This window comes from Pleurodeles waltl, chromosome 2_1, assembly GCF_031143425.1.
Source record: "Pleurodeles waltl isolate 20211129_DDA chromosome 2_1, aPleWal1.hap1.20221129, whole genome shotgun sequence".
Classification (NCBI taxonomy): Eukaryota; Metazoa; Chordata; class Amphibia; order Caudata; family Salamandridae; genus Pleurodeles; species Pleurodeles waltl.
This window is the reverse complement of record NC_090438.1, coordinates 896,146,585-896,164,920: the sequence shown is the minus strand read 5'-3', so window position 1 is coordinate 896,164,920 and position 18,336 is coordinate 896,146,585. Positions and strand designations below refer to the sequence as shown.

The window sequence follows — 18,336 nt, the reverse complement described above, 5'->3', positions numbered from 1 at the left end:
AGGTAAGTTCAGGTAAGTAATTATTTTTTTTTTTGTGGCATAGGGGGGCCTGATTTGTGCCCCCCCACATGCCACTATGCCCAATGGCCATGCCTAGGGGACAGTAGTCCCCTGGGCATGGCCAGTGGGCAAGGGGGCATGACTCCTGTCTTTGCTAAGACAGGAGTCATTTCAATGGGGGTTTGGAGTAAACAAAAATGGCGCAAATCGGGTTGAGGCGAAAATTTTGCCTCAGCCTGACTTGCCCCATTTTTTGGCGCCCAAGCTCCATATTCCCCTACGCCGGCGCTGCCTGGTGTACGTCATTTTTTTTCACGCACACCAGGCAGCTCCGCCTGCTAATGCCGGCTAACGTCATTGAATAAATACGGCGCCCGCATGGCGCTTCAGAATGGCGTTAGATTTTTTGACGCACAACTGCGTTAGCGCAGTTGTGCGTCGAAAAGTATAAATATGGCCCTTAGTGTCTTTTTGTAGGAATCAAATAGCCTTATGCAGACTGTTGCAATATAGGGATGATACATTTAGGGGAGTACCTTTATAGCCTCAGAAATCCCGCGGAAGTAGAGTGGGGTGTCACGTACAAATCTGGTAATGTCTCACACTAGCGGTTTTACAATGAATCCTTTATACACAGATATAGCTTCAGTTAATGTACTGGTTCCAGAGAAGTTCAGCGTAGTCCAGGGTTATTTATGTTTAGGGACATGTAGTTTGTCTCAGCTGTTTGTTGCTTAGTATTAAATAATGGTGGTTTTCCTGAAAACTATTTTGTTAATCAGACACATGTTTTAAAGTGATTAGAAACAGCATTTGATTGCCCCTTTATGATTTAAAATCACCAAATACCTTTTTTTTATCTTTTTACAGGTGTTAAGGTTATTTATCAACTATATAATTCATGTTGTCTGTTGAGCATGTGCATCTTCGTTTATGTTTTTTCTTCCAAATCATAATAAACATTTTCTAAATCTAAGTGAAGAGAAATGCAAATGAGCAGATATGTCATGTTAGCAAATTATATTGCACATACCACAAACTGCACACAAGTGTATAAAATCAACTTACCATAAATATAGTAGCAAAAGTAATAGACTAGAATTTAACCAGGAGGAATCCCAATCGGCAGTAAACGTAGAACCCTCCATCGTGGACAAGAAACGTTTAATTACACTCAAATTGCAATGTAATAAACGTCAAAGTACCATACGTATAAAAAAATAAAGCAAAAATATTTGGAGGGTGACAGAAAAAGTACTGTACTGATGTTTTCCTATATAGATTTTTAAGGACTTAGGGCCTGGCTTAGAGTTTGGCGAATGGTTTACTCCATCACAAACGTGGCAGATATCCCATCCACCGTATTACAATCTCCATAGGCTATGATGGGATTGTAATAAGGTGGGCCTGTCACATTTGAGATGGAGTAACCCATTTGCCAAACTCTAAATCAGGCGCTTAAATGAGATCCAATATGCTATTTCTCATGTCTACACCCAGGAAACAATGAATGTTGCCTTCTTAGGGTGTTCCCAAGGATCAGTACACGCTTCTTGGAAAAAATCTGAATCCGCTGCTTTTGTTAGATAAATATACACTGTGTAGGTGGAAACAGCGCCACAGTACACCGCGGTTTGCTTGATGTACATTCTGTGTGAGTAACGTTTAACCAAACAAGAAATGAAAACCACACCTGGAGCTCTTCTGTATGCCCATATATCTACAGTCAAAGGATTAAAAATGGATTGAGCTACGCAGAATATTGATTATGTTAGTAAAAAAAAAAAAACTGGAACAGGAAAGACGTGGAGGAAGGCAAAAGCCTTGCCACGCTGTAAGAGCCTAAAAATAGTCTAGGTATGTGCATAGATCAAGCAATTGTGATTGTTACATAAAAGGAATCCTTAACAGAACACAAATCATTTTTCTTTCTTTTTTTCTTTAAATTGCGGGTGTCCACAGTCGTTTCTGCGAACTTCAATCCCTTTGTAAGTTAATATACCAACATTAAACTTCTGTGAGAACAATCTGATGCTAAAAATCTGAAAGGGAAGCAGAGCAAAGAGGACATCACAAAAGTCTGCATGCTTTTATTTCGGTTTAAAGCAGCCTCCTACCCAGCAAATTGAAACAAGAAGCAGGTCACAATAGCTGACGGCTTGTTTTTTGCCCCATTGGTTCAAGAACACTTGGACGGGCGTAGATGGATGTATTCGTTATAGCAAAACAAGTGACAAAGAGCTGAGGGAATTGATGCCCGTATGGGCAAGAAAAGGGAGCCATGGAAAAGCAAAATACAAGAAACAGTAAAGATGTGCCAAAGAATTAAACTATAAAACCATCCCTGAGTTCAGTACAGGTTAGTAAGATCGCAGAGGGGCACCTTCGGCTCCTCAGCTGGAATACATACTATGAGATATGTTGGCCTGAAAAATGGCATGTTGTGCACTAAGTGCAAGTATCATCCCATAGCCAAAGTCGACGGTTATTTTCAGAAGCTTGTATACTTCTTTTTTTGACCAATTGTAATTAACACTTGAACAACCGTGAAAAACAAGTTCCCCAGCTATTCAGAAACAAAACTACATAAAATATATGCAACAAGTAATTAAGGTCAAATAATTTAGACTCAGTACTGTTCCTGCACTGCTTACACTATGTACATGCCCATGAAACACATTTTTGTGAATGTAGATCTGGAAGCTTACTTGTCTGTCAATATTCCTAAACATAGTATTAGAAAATGTTAAATGGAACCACCAATATTCAGGAAAAGACAACATTGAAAGAACAAAAAAGAAAAGAGTGTGAAACATAATTTTTATGTCTGCTCAACTATTTGTGATGTCATTGATGTATGATGATATGCTATTCCCCACTTAAGTGCGTGAATATAATACTTAACAAAACAAAGAATCAAAATTATGCAGAAACAGAAAAAGTGGGCCTTTCAGAAGTAAACGAACCTTGTGCACTATGTGATACCTGATAAGACCACTGAATAGTACAGTTCAGTTGTTTCTGAGAAATTTAAGGAGTGTAGTCCTGTAGCGTTTGAGGAAGTTCTCAACAGCATAATCTACCCTACTGCTCTCTCACAATATCTCTCCCCTTTTCGCTTGCTCTACCTTTTTTCTTCTGCTCCATCCTCTATGACGTAATAAACTGCAATCTATGCAGCAAAGGGCTTTGGATGGCAAAGCCCAAGTAGCTGACCAATATGTCCAAAGCCAATGGTCACAACATGAAGTCTGTACAATCAATAGACTCTATACAACCATTCATGGACATCAGCAGAATTCTACCCACTGAGACCCTGACAATCTGTAGACCCTGAAAAACTCATAAGCAGCAACAACCCATCCTATGATCAAGAGTGCTGAGGGAAATGGTACACCAGTATTAGGAAACGCAGAGACATAACCAAATCTGCAGCCTCAAATCAATGAAGTGAGTAAAGTCCCGAATGAATGCTATTCATGATTGGCTGTCCCGAAGGGAATTCCCAGCTTTGCCGTAACAACATTCTCCAATGCTAGCCACAATAAATCAGTAGATGGACAGCAAATTATTCCAGTTTAGCACCCTTCTTTATGTTGTTAGCACCTGTCTGTTTTAGGAAAGGAATGTTACAGTTATGAGAGCTAGGATCTGGTGCTACTGTAAATGAGAGTGACTTTTTGGTCTATCCTAAACACCCCAATCAAAAGCGCTGCAATGGCACAAATACTTCTGGGTCTTGGTTGATAACACTAAAATCTCCCAGAGTGTCTTTGTGCAGTTAGAGCATTATGATGAAAGGTTGATGGTAGGTAATACCTGGGAACTATGGGAAATGAAATCCCCTGTCCCTTGATGAGGTGTGTAGACTAAGGGGTCAAAGATACGTTCTCTCCTCTTTTGCAAACAGTTGGATGGCTTATCACAGTGACAGAATCCAAAAGCAGCAACAATATTTCAGGCAAAGTGAATAATGCAGCACAATGCAAGAAAGCAGGGTGAGTGCAATTGTGGTAAAGAAGCCCACCCAATAATGGTAGGTCCATTATAACCAAAAATGCATTTGGTGGAAATGCAATGGAGAATACATGCACATGGAGAGGGTTTGCATTCTGCTCACCTCTTCTTCATCACCAACACAACTCCAAGGAATATAATTACAAAGAGCAGGATTCCCGCAATGCCCCCTGCAATTTTAACAGTGTGGTCTGTCTGCTTCTCATGTTCTGGGTCGGGCTTGCGAGTGGCAGCACCTAAAGACCAAAGAGAAGATAGGCACTATTAAATTAAGACACAATATTGTCTTTCTTTGAACTTTGTTACATACTAAACATCATAATACGACTTATCAGACACAGCAGGCAAGCAGGTAGAAACGCCAGGGATTTTTCCTGGAACAGCTGTCATATTTAATGAAAGGACCTACATTGTTCATTTGTTCTTCCGAACTGTAGCTCAGCCAGAGCGCACGTTGAATGGTACACCCACACCGCACCCCCGCCCGACACAATAATGCAAACTACTCCACAATTTCTATTATCTCCGTTGACTCCCTCTTCTGTCTCCCATTGAAAAACTTGCTAACAGCACAATAACTGTCATGTGCCTTTATCTAAATTTGATTTGTTGCACCGTTTTCTTCAATAATTTTTCATAAATGGAGCAGTAATTCCATAACATATTAGCTAGAACACCTGGGAAAGGGTGATAAGCTCATTTACTAGGCATTTCACCAGCAATTGTTTCTCAGCACAATGGGCTTGCGGTTTTGCCTTTGGAAATCAAAATCCAGGTCACATCTGGTCGGCACAAGACTCCTTCTAGGCAATTTATTCACAAAGTGGGAAGCAGCTGATGATCACAGCTCTGGCACCCGACATTTAATATCTGTTTAAATGAGATAACTAGTGCCTTGCAGCGGCGACTGTCTCTGCGGCTCCCGCTCTACACCATCGTTTGGACTGTTTACAGAATAATGTGATGGAACGTCAAATCCATGTCTGATGGAATATCCATTTCCTCTGCTAAATGAGTTCAGGATGAAAAATGTTAGGGACGCAATGTTCAATTCACTAAACCGAATGCATTTTTTTCTAAAATGTAGTCCTCTTTTTTTTAATCAGAATGTGACAGTATTCATCATCTCAGGCACCACGCCGGCCTGTGCCCGGGAGATGGATGGCATTGGAAATAGGAACTTGTTTCTAAAATTCCCCGACTCCAATTTCTAGCAATTTTCAGTAGAGGCTTTGCTGGATTATGTTTGCGCACACCTGGACTCAGGGGGAATGCTTTACTGCAAAACACACAGTTGCTGTTGGGAAAATCAAGAAATGAATATGCCACCGAGCACGAGTGCTAAGTTATCAGACTACACAGAACACTAGAGTTGCTTGGAATGCCAATGCACGATATCCTATCCTTTCAATAGAACACCTTATCATAACAAGCAAGTGAGAAATTGCAGTTTTATAATGAGTACGGCTTGGTGAACACAAATATATCACTTCGACACACTTGTATCAACTGCAAGTAACACAGTATCACAGAGTAATAAAAATTTCTTTGCAAGTTTCACCCATTACTTTCAACGGAAAGGCCCATGATAAGCCACCGCAACGTTTAATTTTCCCTGACCTACCACCAAATCTCCTACAGACTACATGCAGATATGTCCATCTGAACCCACCAAATATCTTATAAGTTCCTTAACCTAGTGTTTTCATTTCCCAAAGTCGTCTTTGAGCCTTCTGTGGCACAGATAATAAAGATGATTCTCCTTTGTTTTTCTCATCCAGTGATTTTATTGCTGTCTCTTAAGAACCACCTGGTTGGGTTTCAATCACCCCCAGACATTAATTCACCATGTACATAATGATTACACCATGGAGTGCAGGTAGGTTATTTTAATATTGTAGATACAATAAACATCACAGGAACATTGAACTTCAGTGACTGAACAACAGAGACACAAGCATCACACATGGCCATCTAGCTGCTATGCCTACAAGTCCAGAACGCTCTCTACCTCTGGCTGCTAACTTCCCTCATCTACCTATTACAACGGCAACCAAAGCACTACCAACTTGCTCATCTCCCCCTCTTCATCCATAAGACCACAAGCAGCTCCTTTTATGACTACCTTAAAAAAAAATAAAAAAAAATAAAACCCCAAAGCGCATCTCTTCCATCTGGAATCCTCTCCTGTGGTGCGGGGAGCTCCACTATATTAACACTATAAACTGTATCTCAATAGAACATCCACAATTTTCAATTAATGCAAGATGGTGTTAAACCTCAATTTCATGATGGAATGTGTCCCAAGGTAATGCACCTCACCCCATATCGAAAACATGAAAATGCAGTCAATTAAGTAAAGAGCCTACTTAATCACCGAGTTCTAGATCAGTGGATTAGTGGAGGGTTTTATTACAAAAAAACAGAAATAAGGAGATACAGTATCAATGCCATGAAGGCTTTCAGTAAATAGGGCAATACAGAGAAATGCAAAATAAAAAATTAGTTCAAGTTCGGAATGGGCATCAAAATCAGCAAAGAAACGGAAGCATTCATATTTGAACAGGAGGGCCTCTGGCTCACCCCCAAAATCTAGGGTTTTAAAACATTATTTCCGCATATTAAATTAATAAAACTGCAGAATCATTGTAGTGTGAACAAATGAATCATTTCATTAGCAAATCAGGACACATGAATATTTAACAACATATTGTCTCAGCACCTACGCACTATCCCACTACGTGGATAATTATTCCCCCCCCTCTATAGCAATGTAATCTGGAGAAATATAAACTAGATACATAAACAACAACATGTTAGATAGGAATGAATAGGACACAGTGATGTAACGGAAAGACCTACAAATAACTGCAGATTTGGGACTAAGCCGGGAAAAACTCATTGAAGACAGCACGGACTCTAAAAATGGAAACTATTCAACCTCTTTTTCCAATTCTACTTGTGTACGTGCTGCAGACAAAAACAGTCAGTGAGATGTGCAGGGGAGAACAAGAGCTATAATAGTGACATCCATTTTGAAAGTCAAGGCAAACAGGCCTGCATTGAGACCTAGTTCACAAGGGTCAGAAGAACACACTTCTACGCATCATAGGAAAATAATTTGAAAGGCAATAGCACTATATTAGTGTGTACATGTGTAATCAAGTGTGAAAATAAAATGTTCTCGTTAATAATGTAGCACAAACATAGAAGAACACAAAAAATAGCTAACCCTCCCTCACTGCTATCCCCAAGGCTGAACGTTACTTCAACAAAATTCACAAGGTTCACTTAAAGGCCTCCTACGTAACTGATGAATTGCCCATGTTGATTCTAGCTCTAAATTAGAGAAATACTAAAGTAAAGATAATATACTAACAGTGTAAAGATGTAGAATTTATATTCCTATCTCAAGATACATTTGATGATTTATTTTAAGTTAAACCTTAACAAAGCTGTAAGTAGCAGCATGAGGTACTCACACTGTACACACGCATGGGTTTTTCTTTTTTATTCTGAGCTGTCTTATCTATATTCTACAACAACATTAGAGCTACTCAAGATGTAGGAAGGGTCTGTGACCTACTGGGATGGGTCATTGATTCCCTATGTGACTGTCTAGTGAATAGGGGAATGTCCAATATGCCTAGGTAGTACTGGCAGATATGATTATTCTGTTTAGACTAGATCAGTTGAAACTGTGTCGTCAGTGCTTTCAGCTGACCTCAAGAGCTATCTAAGTATTTCTAAGACAGCACTGATGAAATTTGCTCTCACAGCCTGAGGCAGCCTAAGTGCACTTCAATTTTGCTTTTGATGGAGACAACCAAACGAACGAGTTACTTACCTTCAGTAACGACTTTTCTGGTGGATACATTAGCTACCTGTGGATTCCTCACCTAATGAATACTCCCATGGCGCCAGCATTCGACGGAAATCTTCTTCCTAGTCTCTGCACGTCGACGAGGACGTCACTCTAGCCCACGCGACGCCGTCTGACGTCATACAGGCAATAAGAGGTCCTCGACGACGTGCCGACGTCAGTACCAACATTTTTTATGTGCATGAGAACAACCACCCAATGCAATGAAAGAGCAAGGCAACATCCCATAACCTTGTAAAATACACAATATTGCAATGAATAGCTGTAAATTTAATATAACGAACAAATATATGCAAATCATGTATGTACACAAAGATATATACATATATATATATATATATATACAGATAATATACACACGTATCCATATATACAACGTCTATTGCAACCTTGAAGACCAAGAGGAGCGCACTCAAGGATTACTTGGTAAGACCAGAAAGGCAACGGGGAGGCGGGTGGGACCGTGAGGAATCCACAGGTAGCTAATGTATCCACCAGAAAAGTCGTTACCGAAGGTAAGTAACTCGTTCTTCTGATGGATACAACTACCTGTGGATTCCTCACCTAATGAATAGAGTCCCAAAGCAGTACCACGCCCGGTGGCGGGTGCCTAAATGGTCAAACCAAGAAATCCTGCAGCACTGACCGTGCAAAATGGCCGTCCCTTCTGACCTCAGAGTCCAAACAGTAATGTTTCGCAAAAGTGTGAAGGGACGACCAAGTTGCGGCCTTGCAGATGTCAACCACAGGAACACCCCTGGCCAAGGCCGAAGTGGCCGACTTAGCTCTGGTGGAATGAGCTCTAATGCCCTCAGGAGGGTCCTTCTTTGCCAAAGAGTAACAGATTTTAATGCAAAGAACCACCCACCTGGAGAGTGTTCTCTTGTGGACTGCCTTTCCTCTCCTCTTGCCCACGTACCCGATGAACAGCTGATCCTCCAGCCTGAAATCCTTTGTTCTATCAATAAAGAAGCTCAACGCCCTCTTTGGGTCCAGACGGTGCAGTCTTTCTTCCTCTTTAGAAGGATGAGGCGGAGGATAGAACGTGGACAAAGTAATTGTCTGAGCCAAATGGAAGGGTGAAACAACCTTCGGGAGGAAAGCAGCCTTGGTCCTCAACACCACCTTATCCCCATAAAAAGTTGTATAAGGGGGCTTTACCGATAAGGCCTGCAACTCACTCACTCTCCTTGCAGATGTTATCGCTACCAGGAAAACTGTTTTTATAACCAAATACCTTAAGGGGCAAGAATGCATAGGCTCAAAAGGGGACCCCATAAGGAAAGTCAGGACCAAGGACAAATCCCATTGCGGCATAACGAATGGTTTTGGAAGATATTTATTTAGAAGACCTTTCAAGAATCTGATAACAATAGGGGATTTAAATAACGATGGTTGGTCTGGAAGACAAATGAAGGCTGACAAGGCCGACAAATAACCCTTAATGGTAGCCACTGCACAACCTTTCTGCGCTAGAGAGAGAGCAAAAGACAAAACGTCCGATAGATGAGCATGTAATGGATCAATCTGCCTCTCTCCACACCACGCAACAAATTTAGACCACCTATTAGCGTAGATAGATTTAGTGGAGTGTCGCCTGGCCGCTAATATAACATCCACTACATCAGGCGGGAGAGAGAAGGAACTCAGGTTGCCCCGTTCAATCTCCAGGCATGTAGGTGCAGACTCTGGAGGTTGGGGTGTAAAACCTGCCCCTGCGACTGCGAGAGGAGGTCTGCCCTGAAAGGGAGACGGAGCGGAGGGCACATTGAGAGTTGGAGAAGGTCGGAGTACCACACCCTCCTTGGCCAATCCGGAGCTATTAAGATGACTAGCGCCCGGTCTTGGCGAATCTTCCTCAATACTCGAGGAATCAAGGGTATGGGAGGAAACGTGTAAAGCAACTGGCCGCACCAGGTTATTTGAAACGCGTCCCCTAACGCTCCCTGCATCGGATACTGGAGGCTGCAGAATAACGGACAATGCGCGTTCTCCCGAGTGGCAAACAGATCTATCCGAGGAAACCCCCACATCTGGAAGATTAAACGGACTTGATCTGGATGGAGACGCCACTCGTGGTCTGCCGAGAATTCGCGACTGAGACTGTCCGCACGTACATTCAAGACCCCGGCCAGATGATTTGCTACCAAGCAAATCTGATGGTCCTTTGCCCAAGACCATAGTCGAAGAGCTTCTCTGCAGAGAAGGTACGACCCTACTCCTCCCTGTTTGTTTATGTACCACATCGTGGTAGTATTGTCCGTCAGGACCTGTACCGACTGACCACGAAGGGAAGGGAGGAAGGCCTTGAGAGCCAGACGTACAGCCCGTAACTCTAACAGATTGATATGAAACATCTGCTCCTCTGGAGACCAAAGGCCTTTGATCTCCAGATCCCCCAGATGAGCTCCCCACCCTAGAGTGGAAGCATCCGTTATGACCGTGGCCACTGGTGGCGACTGCGCGAACGGCTTTCCTTGTGAAAGATTGTTGCTCGCAATCCACCACTTCAAGTCCACAGCAGCATCTCTGGAGATCTTGACAGCACCTTCTAGATCTCCTTTGTGTTGAGACCACTGCCTTCGGAGGCACCACTGAAGAGCCCTCATGTGCCAGCGAGCATGCGTGACCAACAGAATGCAGGAGGCAAACAGACCGAGCAGACGAAGGACCTTGAGGACTGGAACTACCGCTCCATTTCGAAACATTGGAACCAATTCCTGAATATCTTGAATCCGCTGAGGCGGAGGAAAGGCTCGACTCAATGTTGTATCCAGTACTGCCCCTATGAACAGGAGGCGCTGAGAGGGCTCCAGGTGAGATTTGGGCTCGTTCACCGAAAAACCCAGGTCGAACAACAACTGAGTCGTTGACTGCAGATGATGCGACACAAGCTCCGGCGACTTGGCTTTGATCAACCAGTCGTCCAAGTAAGGGAATACTGCTATCCCCTTCCTTCTGAGCTCTGCCGCAACCACCGACATCACCTTCGTGAAGACTCGAGGTGCTGAAGTAAGACCAAACGGAAGGACCGCAAACTGATAGTGCTGCGATCCCACCATAAACCGGAGATACTTCCTGTGTGACTTGAGTATCGGGATATGAAAGTAAGCATCCTGCAAGTCGACAGACACCATCCAATCTTCCTTGTTCAACGCCCAAAGCACCTGAGCTAGGGTCAGCATCTTGAACTTTTCCTGTTTGAGGAACCAATTCAAGATCCTCAGGTCCAGGATTGGTCTCAACCGACCATCCTTCTTGGGAATCAGGAAATACCTTGAGTAACAACCTCGACCCCTTTCCTGCTCTGGGACCAACTCTACCGCGCCCTTTGAAAGGAGGACTTGTACCTCCTGTTCTAGCAACAGGAGGTGTTCTTCTGAACAATAAGATGGGCGGGGCGGGATGAGGGGCGGGAACTCCCGAAAGGGAAGGGTGTAGCCTTTTCCCACAATACTGAGAACCCAAGTGTCCGTTGTAATAGACTTCCACTTGCGGAGAAAATGCTGTAATCTTCCCCCTACAGGAGAGGAGTGAGTGGGAAATGGTGGAAGCCTAAGGCTGCCTTCCCTGCTGCACCCCTCCAGAGGACGAGGAAGAGGCAGAGTGCTGCTGAGAGGCTCCTCTGGTGCGGGCCCTCCCTCTCCCTCTAAAAGATCTATAGGGATGGGAAGAGGCAGGTTGCTGGAATCTCCCCCGAAAGGAAGAGGAGGAAGAGCCACGCCCAAATCCCCGAAACCTCCTGAAAATCCTGGAAGAGGCAGAGGAAGAAGGAGCTTGGAGTCCTAGCGATTTGGCTGTGGCCCTGCTCTCCTTAAAACGTTCCAAGTCCGAATCTGCCTTGGCGCCAAACAGCTTGTCCCCATCAAAAGGGAGATCCAATAGGGTTTACTGCACATCTGCAGAAAACCCCGAATTACGGAGCCAGGCCTGTCTCCTTGCCACCACAGTCGTGCCCATTGCTCTGGCCACCGAGTCGGTCGTATCCAGCCCAGCCTGAATAATCTGGGTCGCAGCAGCCTGGGCATCTGAAACAACATCCAAAAGACCCTGGGGAAGCTCCGTAAATGATGAGGAAATGTCCTCCATAAGAGCATGAACATATCTCCCCAGGATACAAGTTGCGTTGGTGGCCTTCAACGCCAGACTGCAGGACGAAAAGATTTTCTTGGACTGCGCATCCAGTTTCTTCGAGTCTCTGTCCCCAGGCACCGTCGGGAAAGAACCAGGCGCTGATTTGGATGAACAGGAGGCCTGCACCACCAAGCTCTCCGGTGTAGGGTGCCTAGAAAGAAAGCCAGGGTCAGTTGGTGCAGCTCGATACCTCCTGGCTATGGCTCTATGAACCGCTGGGGAAGATACTGGTCTCTTCCACACCTCTAGCACCGGATCCAGCATAGCGTCATTAAAGGGCAATAGAGGCTCTGCCGCAGCTGAGGCCGGATGAAGCACCTCTGTCAGAAGGTTCTGTTTTGTCTCTGCCACCGGCAAAGGCAGGTCCAGAAAACTAGCTGCCTTCCGTACCACTGCGTGAAAGGAAGCAGCCTCCTCCGTGTATTCCCCTGGAGACGAAAGATCCCACTCAGGGGAAGTGTCCAGCCCACTGGCTGTATCTAGACCATGCAGTCCATCAACCGAGTCCTCTAGTTCTCCTTCTTCCAGGACTCGTTGGTACTCCTGCTCCTCTAATAAACGGAGAGCACGTCTCCTCGAATGAAGCCTCTGCTCGATACGCGGAGTCGACAATGCCTCCGCCGAAGCCGAAGATCGGCGCCGATCTTCAGAAGCCACCGACGCCGCGTCCGGCGCCACAGGTAACTTTGGCGCCGATGAAAGAGCACTCGGAGCGGATGGACCCACCGGAGTCACAGGACGAAATCCCGACATCGACGGGATGAAAATCTCCGGGGCCAATCCCTCCGAAGCCACCGGAGCGGCCCCCGGCGCCGACACCGGCGCCGAGCCCACGTTCCCAAAAGGGAGAAAGGGCATAAAGGGTGCCGGCCGTAGAGGCGCAGGATCACCCAATGAAAAGGCCAAAGGGCCAGCCGGAGCACCCCCTGGAGCCATCTGTTGGAAGATGGTATACATCGCATTTAGGAATGCGGTACTATCGGCTCCAGGGGTGGGAAAAGCCGGATACTGGGGTGCCTGTATCGAAGGCGACCCCGACGCCGGCCTCGACGTCTGCAACGCCGGGGACAACACCAGAGGCTGCACCACTTCAATCACCGACGCCTGTCCAGGTGAAGTCGGTGACGCCGGAGAGGGCAACGGCGTCGATGGATGCGGCGTGACCGTGGGACTGACCTCCCAAGTCCTCCGGCGCCGATCCGAAGACCTGGAACGAGTCTCCTTGCTCGAATGGCGCCGTGATTCTCTACGGCGCCGGGAGTCTCGATGACGCCGATGCCTTGGCGAAGAAGACTTCTTATGATGTTTTTCTTTCTTCGACTTCGCCATAAACAACTTTGCCTCACGTTCCTTGAGGGCCTTTGGATTCATGTGCTGACATGAATCGCAAGTCGAGACGTCGTGGTCGGAGCTTAAACACCAAAGACAGTCGGAGTGAGGATCCGTAACTGACATCTTGCCCCCACACTCACGACAAGGCTTCAAACCCGACTTTCTGTGCGACATTATTACTGCAGCGAAGGACTACGCAGCAAAAAATACACTGTAACCACGAAAGTAACAGTTGCTCCCTCGAAGATAACCGTTTCGAATGCACGGAAAAAAGGGAACTGACGTCGGCACGTCGCCGAGGACCTCTTATTGCCTGTATGACGTCAGACGGCGTCGCGTGGGCTAGAGTGACGTCCTCGTCGACGTGCAGAGACTAGGAAGAAGATTTCCGTCGAATGCTGGCGCCATGGGAGTATTCATTAGGTGAGGAATCCACAGGTAGTTGTATCCATCAGAAATTCATCAGCCACCATAGCTCAACGTAATGATGCCTCTTTTCTGAATAAAAATGTTCTGGGCTGGTTAGTAGTTTTCTAGCACCATGTCAAGAGGTCTGGCCCTCTACCCTTTACAATATGTGTGGCAAAGCCAAGTTGTGAGCATAGGCCTGATCAACCTACACTGAGCAGTCTCATGTCTCTTTGCTGAAGATCAGAGTGGACATTGGCTTATTTGTAGGAGAAATTCGTTTTCAGTGTTTTGCTAACAATAAGAATCTAAAGGAGTACTAAAACTCAAACAAATATGCTGTGATGACAGGAATTTGAGAAAACATTGACTGCACCCTCAAGATCCCGATTTCAAATGCCTGATTATTCTCTTGGAACCTAGATGTACAGGTTAGACAAATCATTCATCGCCCAAATGTAGGTCTAAAAGAAATCACCTTTCAGTTGTTACTGATTTACTTTATCTAGACCTTCACTAAAGAAGTGCAACTAATTAGGGGAAAGTCGCAGCCAGACAGGACACCTGCAGAAACCAAGGCAACTGAAATTACATTATTGCTATTTAAATATTAGTATGTCATTGTAGTGCTTTTTAGTGGTCTGGAGTGACTTTCCAGGTGTGTCTGTGGTTTTGGCACAGAATGTAGTCTGAAGGCATTTGTACAGTTTAATAACCAGTGGAGGGAAGGATGATGTTAGGTAAATGTGTCGGATTTAAAGAACTAACACTTTGATGGGTGAAGCTGGCTCACTGTACCTAATGGCTTACTGGCCTTTTAAGTCAGTATGCATATATTCATCCACCGCTCACTCATTTTTTGCTCTTACTCTCATACACAACCACAAAGAAACAAACTCAACAACATACACATGGCAGGCATTTGTATGCTAGAGGAAATTAAATTAAATGTCGTAGCGGGTTGCCATCTAGCAATGGTATTTCACAAAACGGAGCCTTGCTTTATAGTTATAGCATAGCCGCCACATTTAGAACCAGCATCTTGGAATGGTAAAATAATGACACACCATAGCTATGCCTTCCCACAAGGAAATTATCTGGTGTATTGTAACAAAATGTCAAATATATTCAAAATTAAGTCAAAACAACATAAAATTCCTTCTTAGAGGGCCGAACAAAGGTTAATATAGTGCAAATTGCCTATCTGCAATTGTCAGGTAGGTCATCAAAACTGTCTGCTATAGAAATCTGTTAAATTCCATGTAATAAAATTCCTGCCTATAGGCGTTAACAGTGTGTAATAATAATCCACACTTAAAAGACCATTGCCTTTAACACATGCTGCCCACCATAGGTGTGCAGGCCTACTGATTTTGTCATAACGTTTTATAACAAACAGATCAAACTTATGGAATTTCGCATAGCGTTTCCCAATGAACTGGTAAGGCCTACAGCCTTTACCATTGGCATGAAATGATAACCAACATAGGCCTACTGAAGTTTGCATAAGCTGGCAACTGTCATCTACAGTTCTAAAGTTAAAAATATATACAATTTACAGTTGCCAAAACAATATCCAACTTCTCAAAAAGGCCTAAAAATGGTCATCACTGAGAAAAACGTCTATCCCAAAAGTTTGTTAGAGGTAGTAACCAACTTCAAAAATCTTGCCTACTACAGTGATATATTAGATTCCAAGTATCAGAATTCCTCGGAGCAGACTTTACTACAGAGTAATAAAATGTGAACCTTTAATGCCTACTGATTTAAATTTTGCTTTTGACAACACACATATTACCCAGATTGCCTTTATCATATATTTTCATAATAAACAGATTGGGTCAATTGCTTTGATCTTTGGCTGGCCACCATTAGCATAAATAACTTAGTCTTTCTGTACTGAACATGAGCTTTTGCACAAAGCAAAATGTGCAATACAAATACTCTTTTAGGGAAACATTACTTACAACGCAACAATACAGGTTTTGGATTCCTCTAAGAGAGGCATCGGGGGAAAGGAAAGGGTTTTCCTTTCCCTCGATTTCTCTTTCAGCATTCAGGATTCCTGATGCAATCGGGAAGTAGGAATGCCCACTAGACACCAGGGATTTCTCTGTTGGCCAGTTTCATGTCGAGGGAAGCAGCCCCTTGAGCAAGGGTCACTCCCCTTAGGGGGGCATACTGTTTATCACTGTTTCTGCCTCAGGGCAGATCGGCCTATTATTTTTAGGCCGACCTGACGCCAAGGGGGGCAGAAGCCACTTGAACACCAGGGATTGTTTTTGTGTGGTTTGTTTGTGTGTGGGGTGGTCCCTGGGACAAGGGTCGCCCCCCCAAAGGGCAAAGCACTCTTGAGCAGATCAGCCTATTTGTTTAGGTCCATTTGCCCCCAAGGGAAGCAGAAACCACTTAGCACCAGGGATCTTGTTTGTGTGTGTTTTGGGTTGCGGGGCGGCCCATTGGGCAAGGGTCGCCACCAAAAGGGGGCAATATATTTTGTGGCATTTCTCCCCCCTTGTAGGCAGATCAGTCTATTTTTTTTAGGTTGAGGCAAAAGCCACAGGAACGCCAGGGATTGTTTATGTTTGTATTTTTGTGTGTGGGGGGGTGGCCACTTGGAGATCGGCCTATTTTTTTTAGGGGGTCAAAAACCACTTAGCGCCAGGGATCGTGTGTGTGTGTGTGTGTGTGTCTGTGTGTGTGTTTTGTGTGTGTGGGCGACCCTTTGGGCAACAGTCATACCCCAGAGGGGGAAATATATTTTATGCCATTTCAGCTTCTATTTTTAGGCCCATCTGCCCCCAAGGGGAGCAGAAGCCACAAAGGCGCCAGGGATTTTTTTTTTTTGTGTGTAGTGGGAGGCCCCTTGGGCAAGGGTCAACCCCCCCTCCCAAAGGCCACAACTGTTGGCCATTTCTACCCCCCTTGGGGGTAGATTGGCCTATTTGTTTTAGGCCCATCTGCCCCCAAAGGGGGCAGAAACCACTTAGCACAAGGGATCTTGTGTGTGTGTGTTTTGTGTGAGGAGCAGCCCCTTGGGCAAGGGTCACCCCTCAAAGGGGGCACAGTACTGATGGCCATTTCTGCCCCCCTTGGAGGCAGACTGGCCTAGTTGTTTTAGGGGCATCTGCCCCAGACGGGGGCAGATACCATAGACACCAGGGAAAATTTCTAAATGTTTGGTGACAGGGTGTTTGTCAACTGGCGAAGTATTTGCATTTGTGATTATAACAGTTTGTTTCTCTTTTTTGTTCTAGTTCAAAGGTTTTGGCAATGGTTGACCTGCAGTTTGCGTATTTGCATGTTTTGGGTAAGAAAAAACAATTGACCTTAAAGGAGTATTGTTGCCATGCATGAATGACATTTTTGTAAGTGGTGTACTAAATGCAGGATTGTGTTTGAAACTGTCCTTTGATTTGTGCACAATGATATTTGTTTTGACTTATGTCTAATTTTCTTTTCTTTTTTCTTTTTAGTGGGATATCATTGATGATTGCTGTGTCTGTGCAGAGTAGTTGCTGGTGAGTCTAGCTTTTTCAAGCAAGTGAGTGGTATAGTTTTTGAGGACATAACTCTTTGTGATAAAGCCACACTTTGTTTATTACTTATTTTAGACAGTGCTGGTTGTTGTTGGCAATCCATTTGTTGTTAGAAAGGATCATGGCTAGCCGCAGGGTGACCGCTCAGCAGGTTGCTGGTATGCTTTTTGAGTTGTCTTCTGATCATGATTATGAGACTGACTGTATCTGACACAGAGGAGGAAGAGAGAGATTCTGGCAGTGAATTTTCTGTCTGAGAGGAATCTTCTGATGAGGAAGCCACTCTCAGTGCAGATGAAGGGTCTGTTTTAGAGGAGGACAGTGATGAGCCAACAGTGCAGCAGCCTGGGGCTGAAAGGTTTCCCATTGGATGGCCTGAACTCTGGGTTGCGCCAAACATGGAGCAGTCACAGATGCCTGCCTTTTTTGGTCTCCCCGGGTGTAGAGTGAATTCGGAAAACTTTTTGCCTGTCAATTTCTTTGAATTATTTATGGCAAATGTATTTTTTGAAGAGACTGTTGAGCAGACTAATTTGTATGCGGAGCAGTATTTGAGGGAGAACCCTGCTAGACTTATGCCACAGTCTATAGCTACTCAGTGGATTTCTACAAATCTGGAAGAGATGAAAAAGTTATTGGGTTTGAGTTTTTTGATGGGGTTGATAAGGAAGCCATCACTGGCTTCTTATTGGTCTACTAGTCCCTTGATGGCAATGGCTATATTTCCTGCAACCATGACTCATAATCAGTACTTGCTTCTTCTTCGTTGCTGCATTTTGTTGACAATGCTTTAGCCTTGCCACAAGATCACCCTGATTAGGGCCGTCTTTTTAAGGTTAGGCCAATCACTGATCACTTTGTAGATCGGTTTTCAGAGGTCTATGTTCCAGGCAAAGAAATAAGTGTGGACAAGTCTTTGGTCCTGTTCAAGGGTTGTTTGTTTTTTAGGCAGTACATTCCTAGCAAGAGGGATTGGTATGGAATTAAAGTATATATGCTGTCTGAAGGTAGTACAGGATATGT

At 44.5% G+C, this 18,336-nt stretch overlaps 1 protein-coding gene across 14 annotated transcripts in view; it reads right to left on the bottom strand.

Moving 5' to 3' along the window:
- Window positions 1-18,336, bottom strand: part of PTPRM (protein tyrosine phosphatase receptor type M) — a 1,480,454-nt gene that overhangs the window by 517,920 nt on the left and 944,198 nt on the right. For all 14 annotated transcript variants that reach the window (XM_069218824.1, XM_069218808.1, XM_069218810.1 and 11 more), the window contains one exon: window positions 4,121-4,253. In XM_069218824.1, the coding sequence (XP_069074925.1) occupies window positions 4,121-4,253 (133 nt within the window). The remainder of the gene's footprint in view (window positions 1-4,120; window positions 4,254-18,336) is intronic.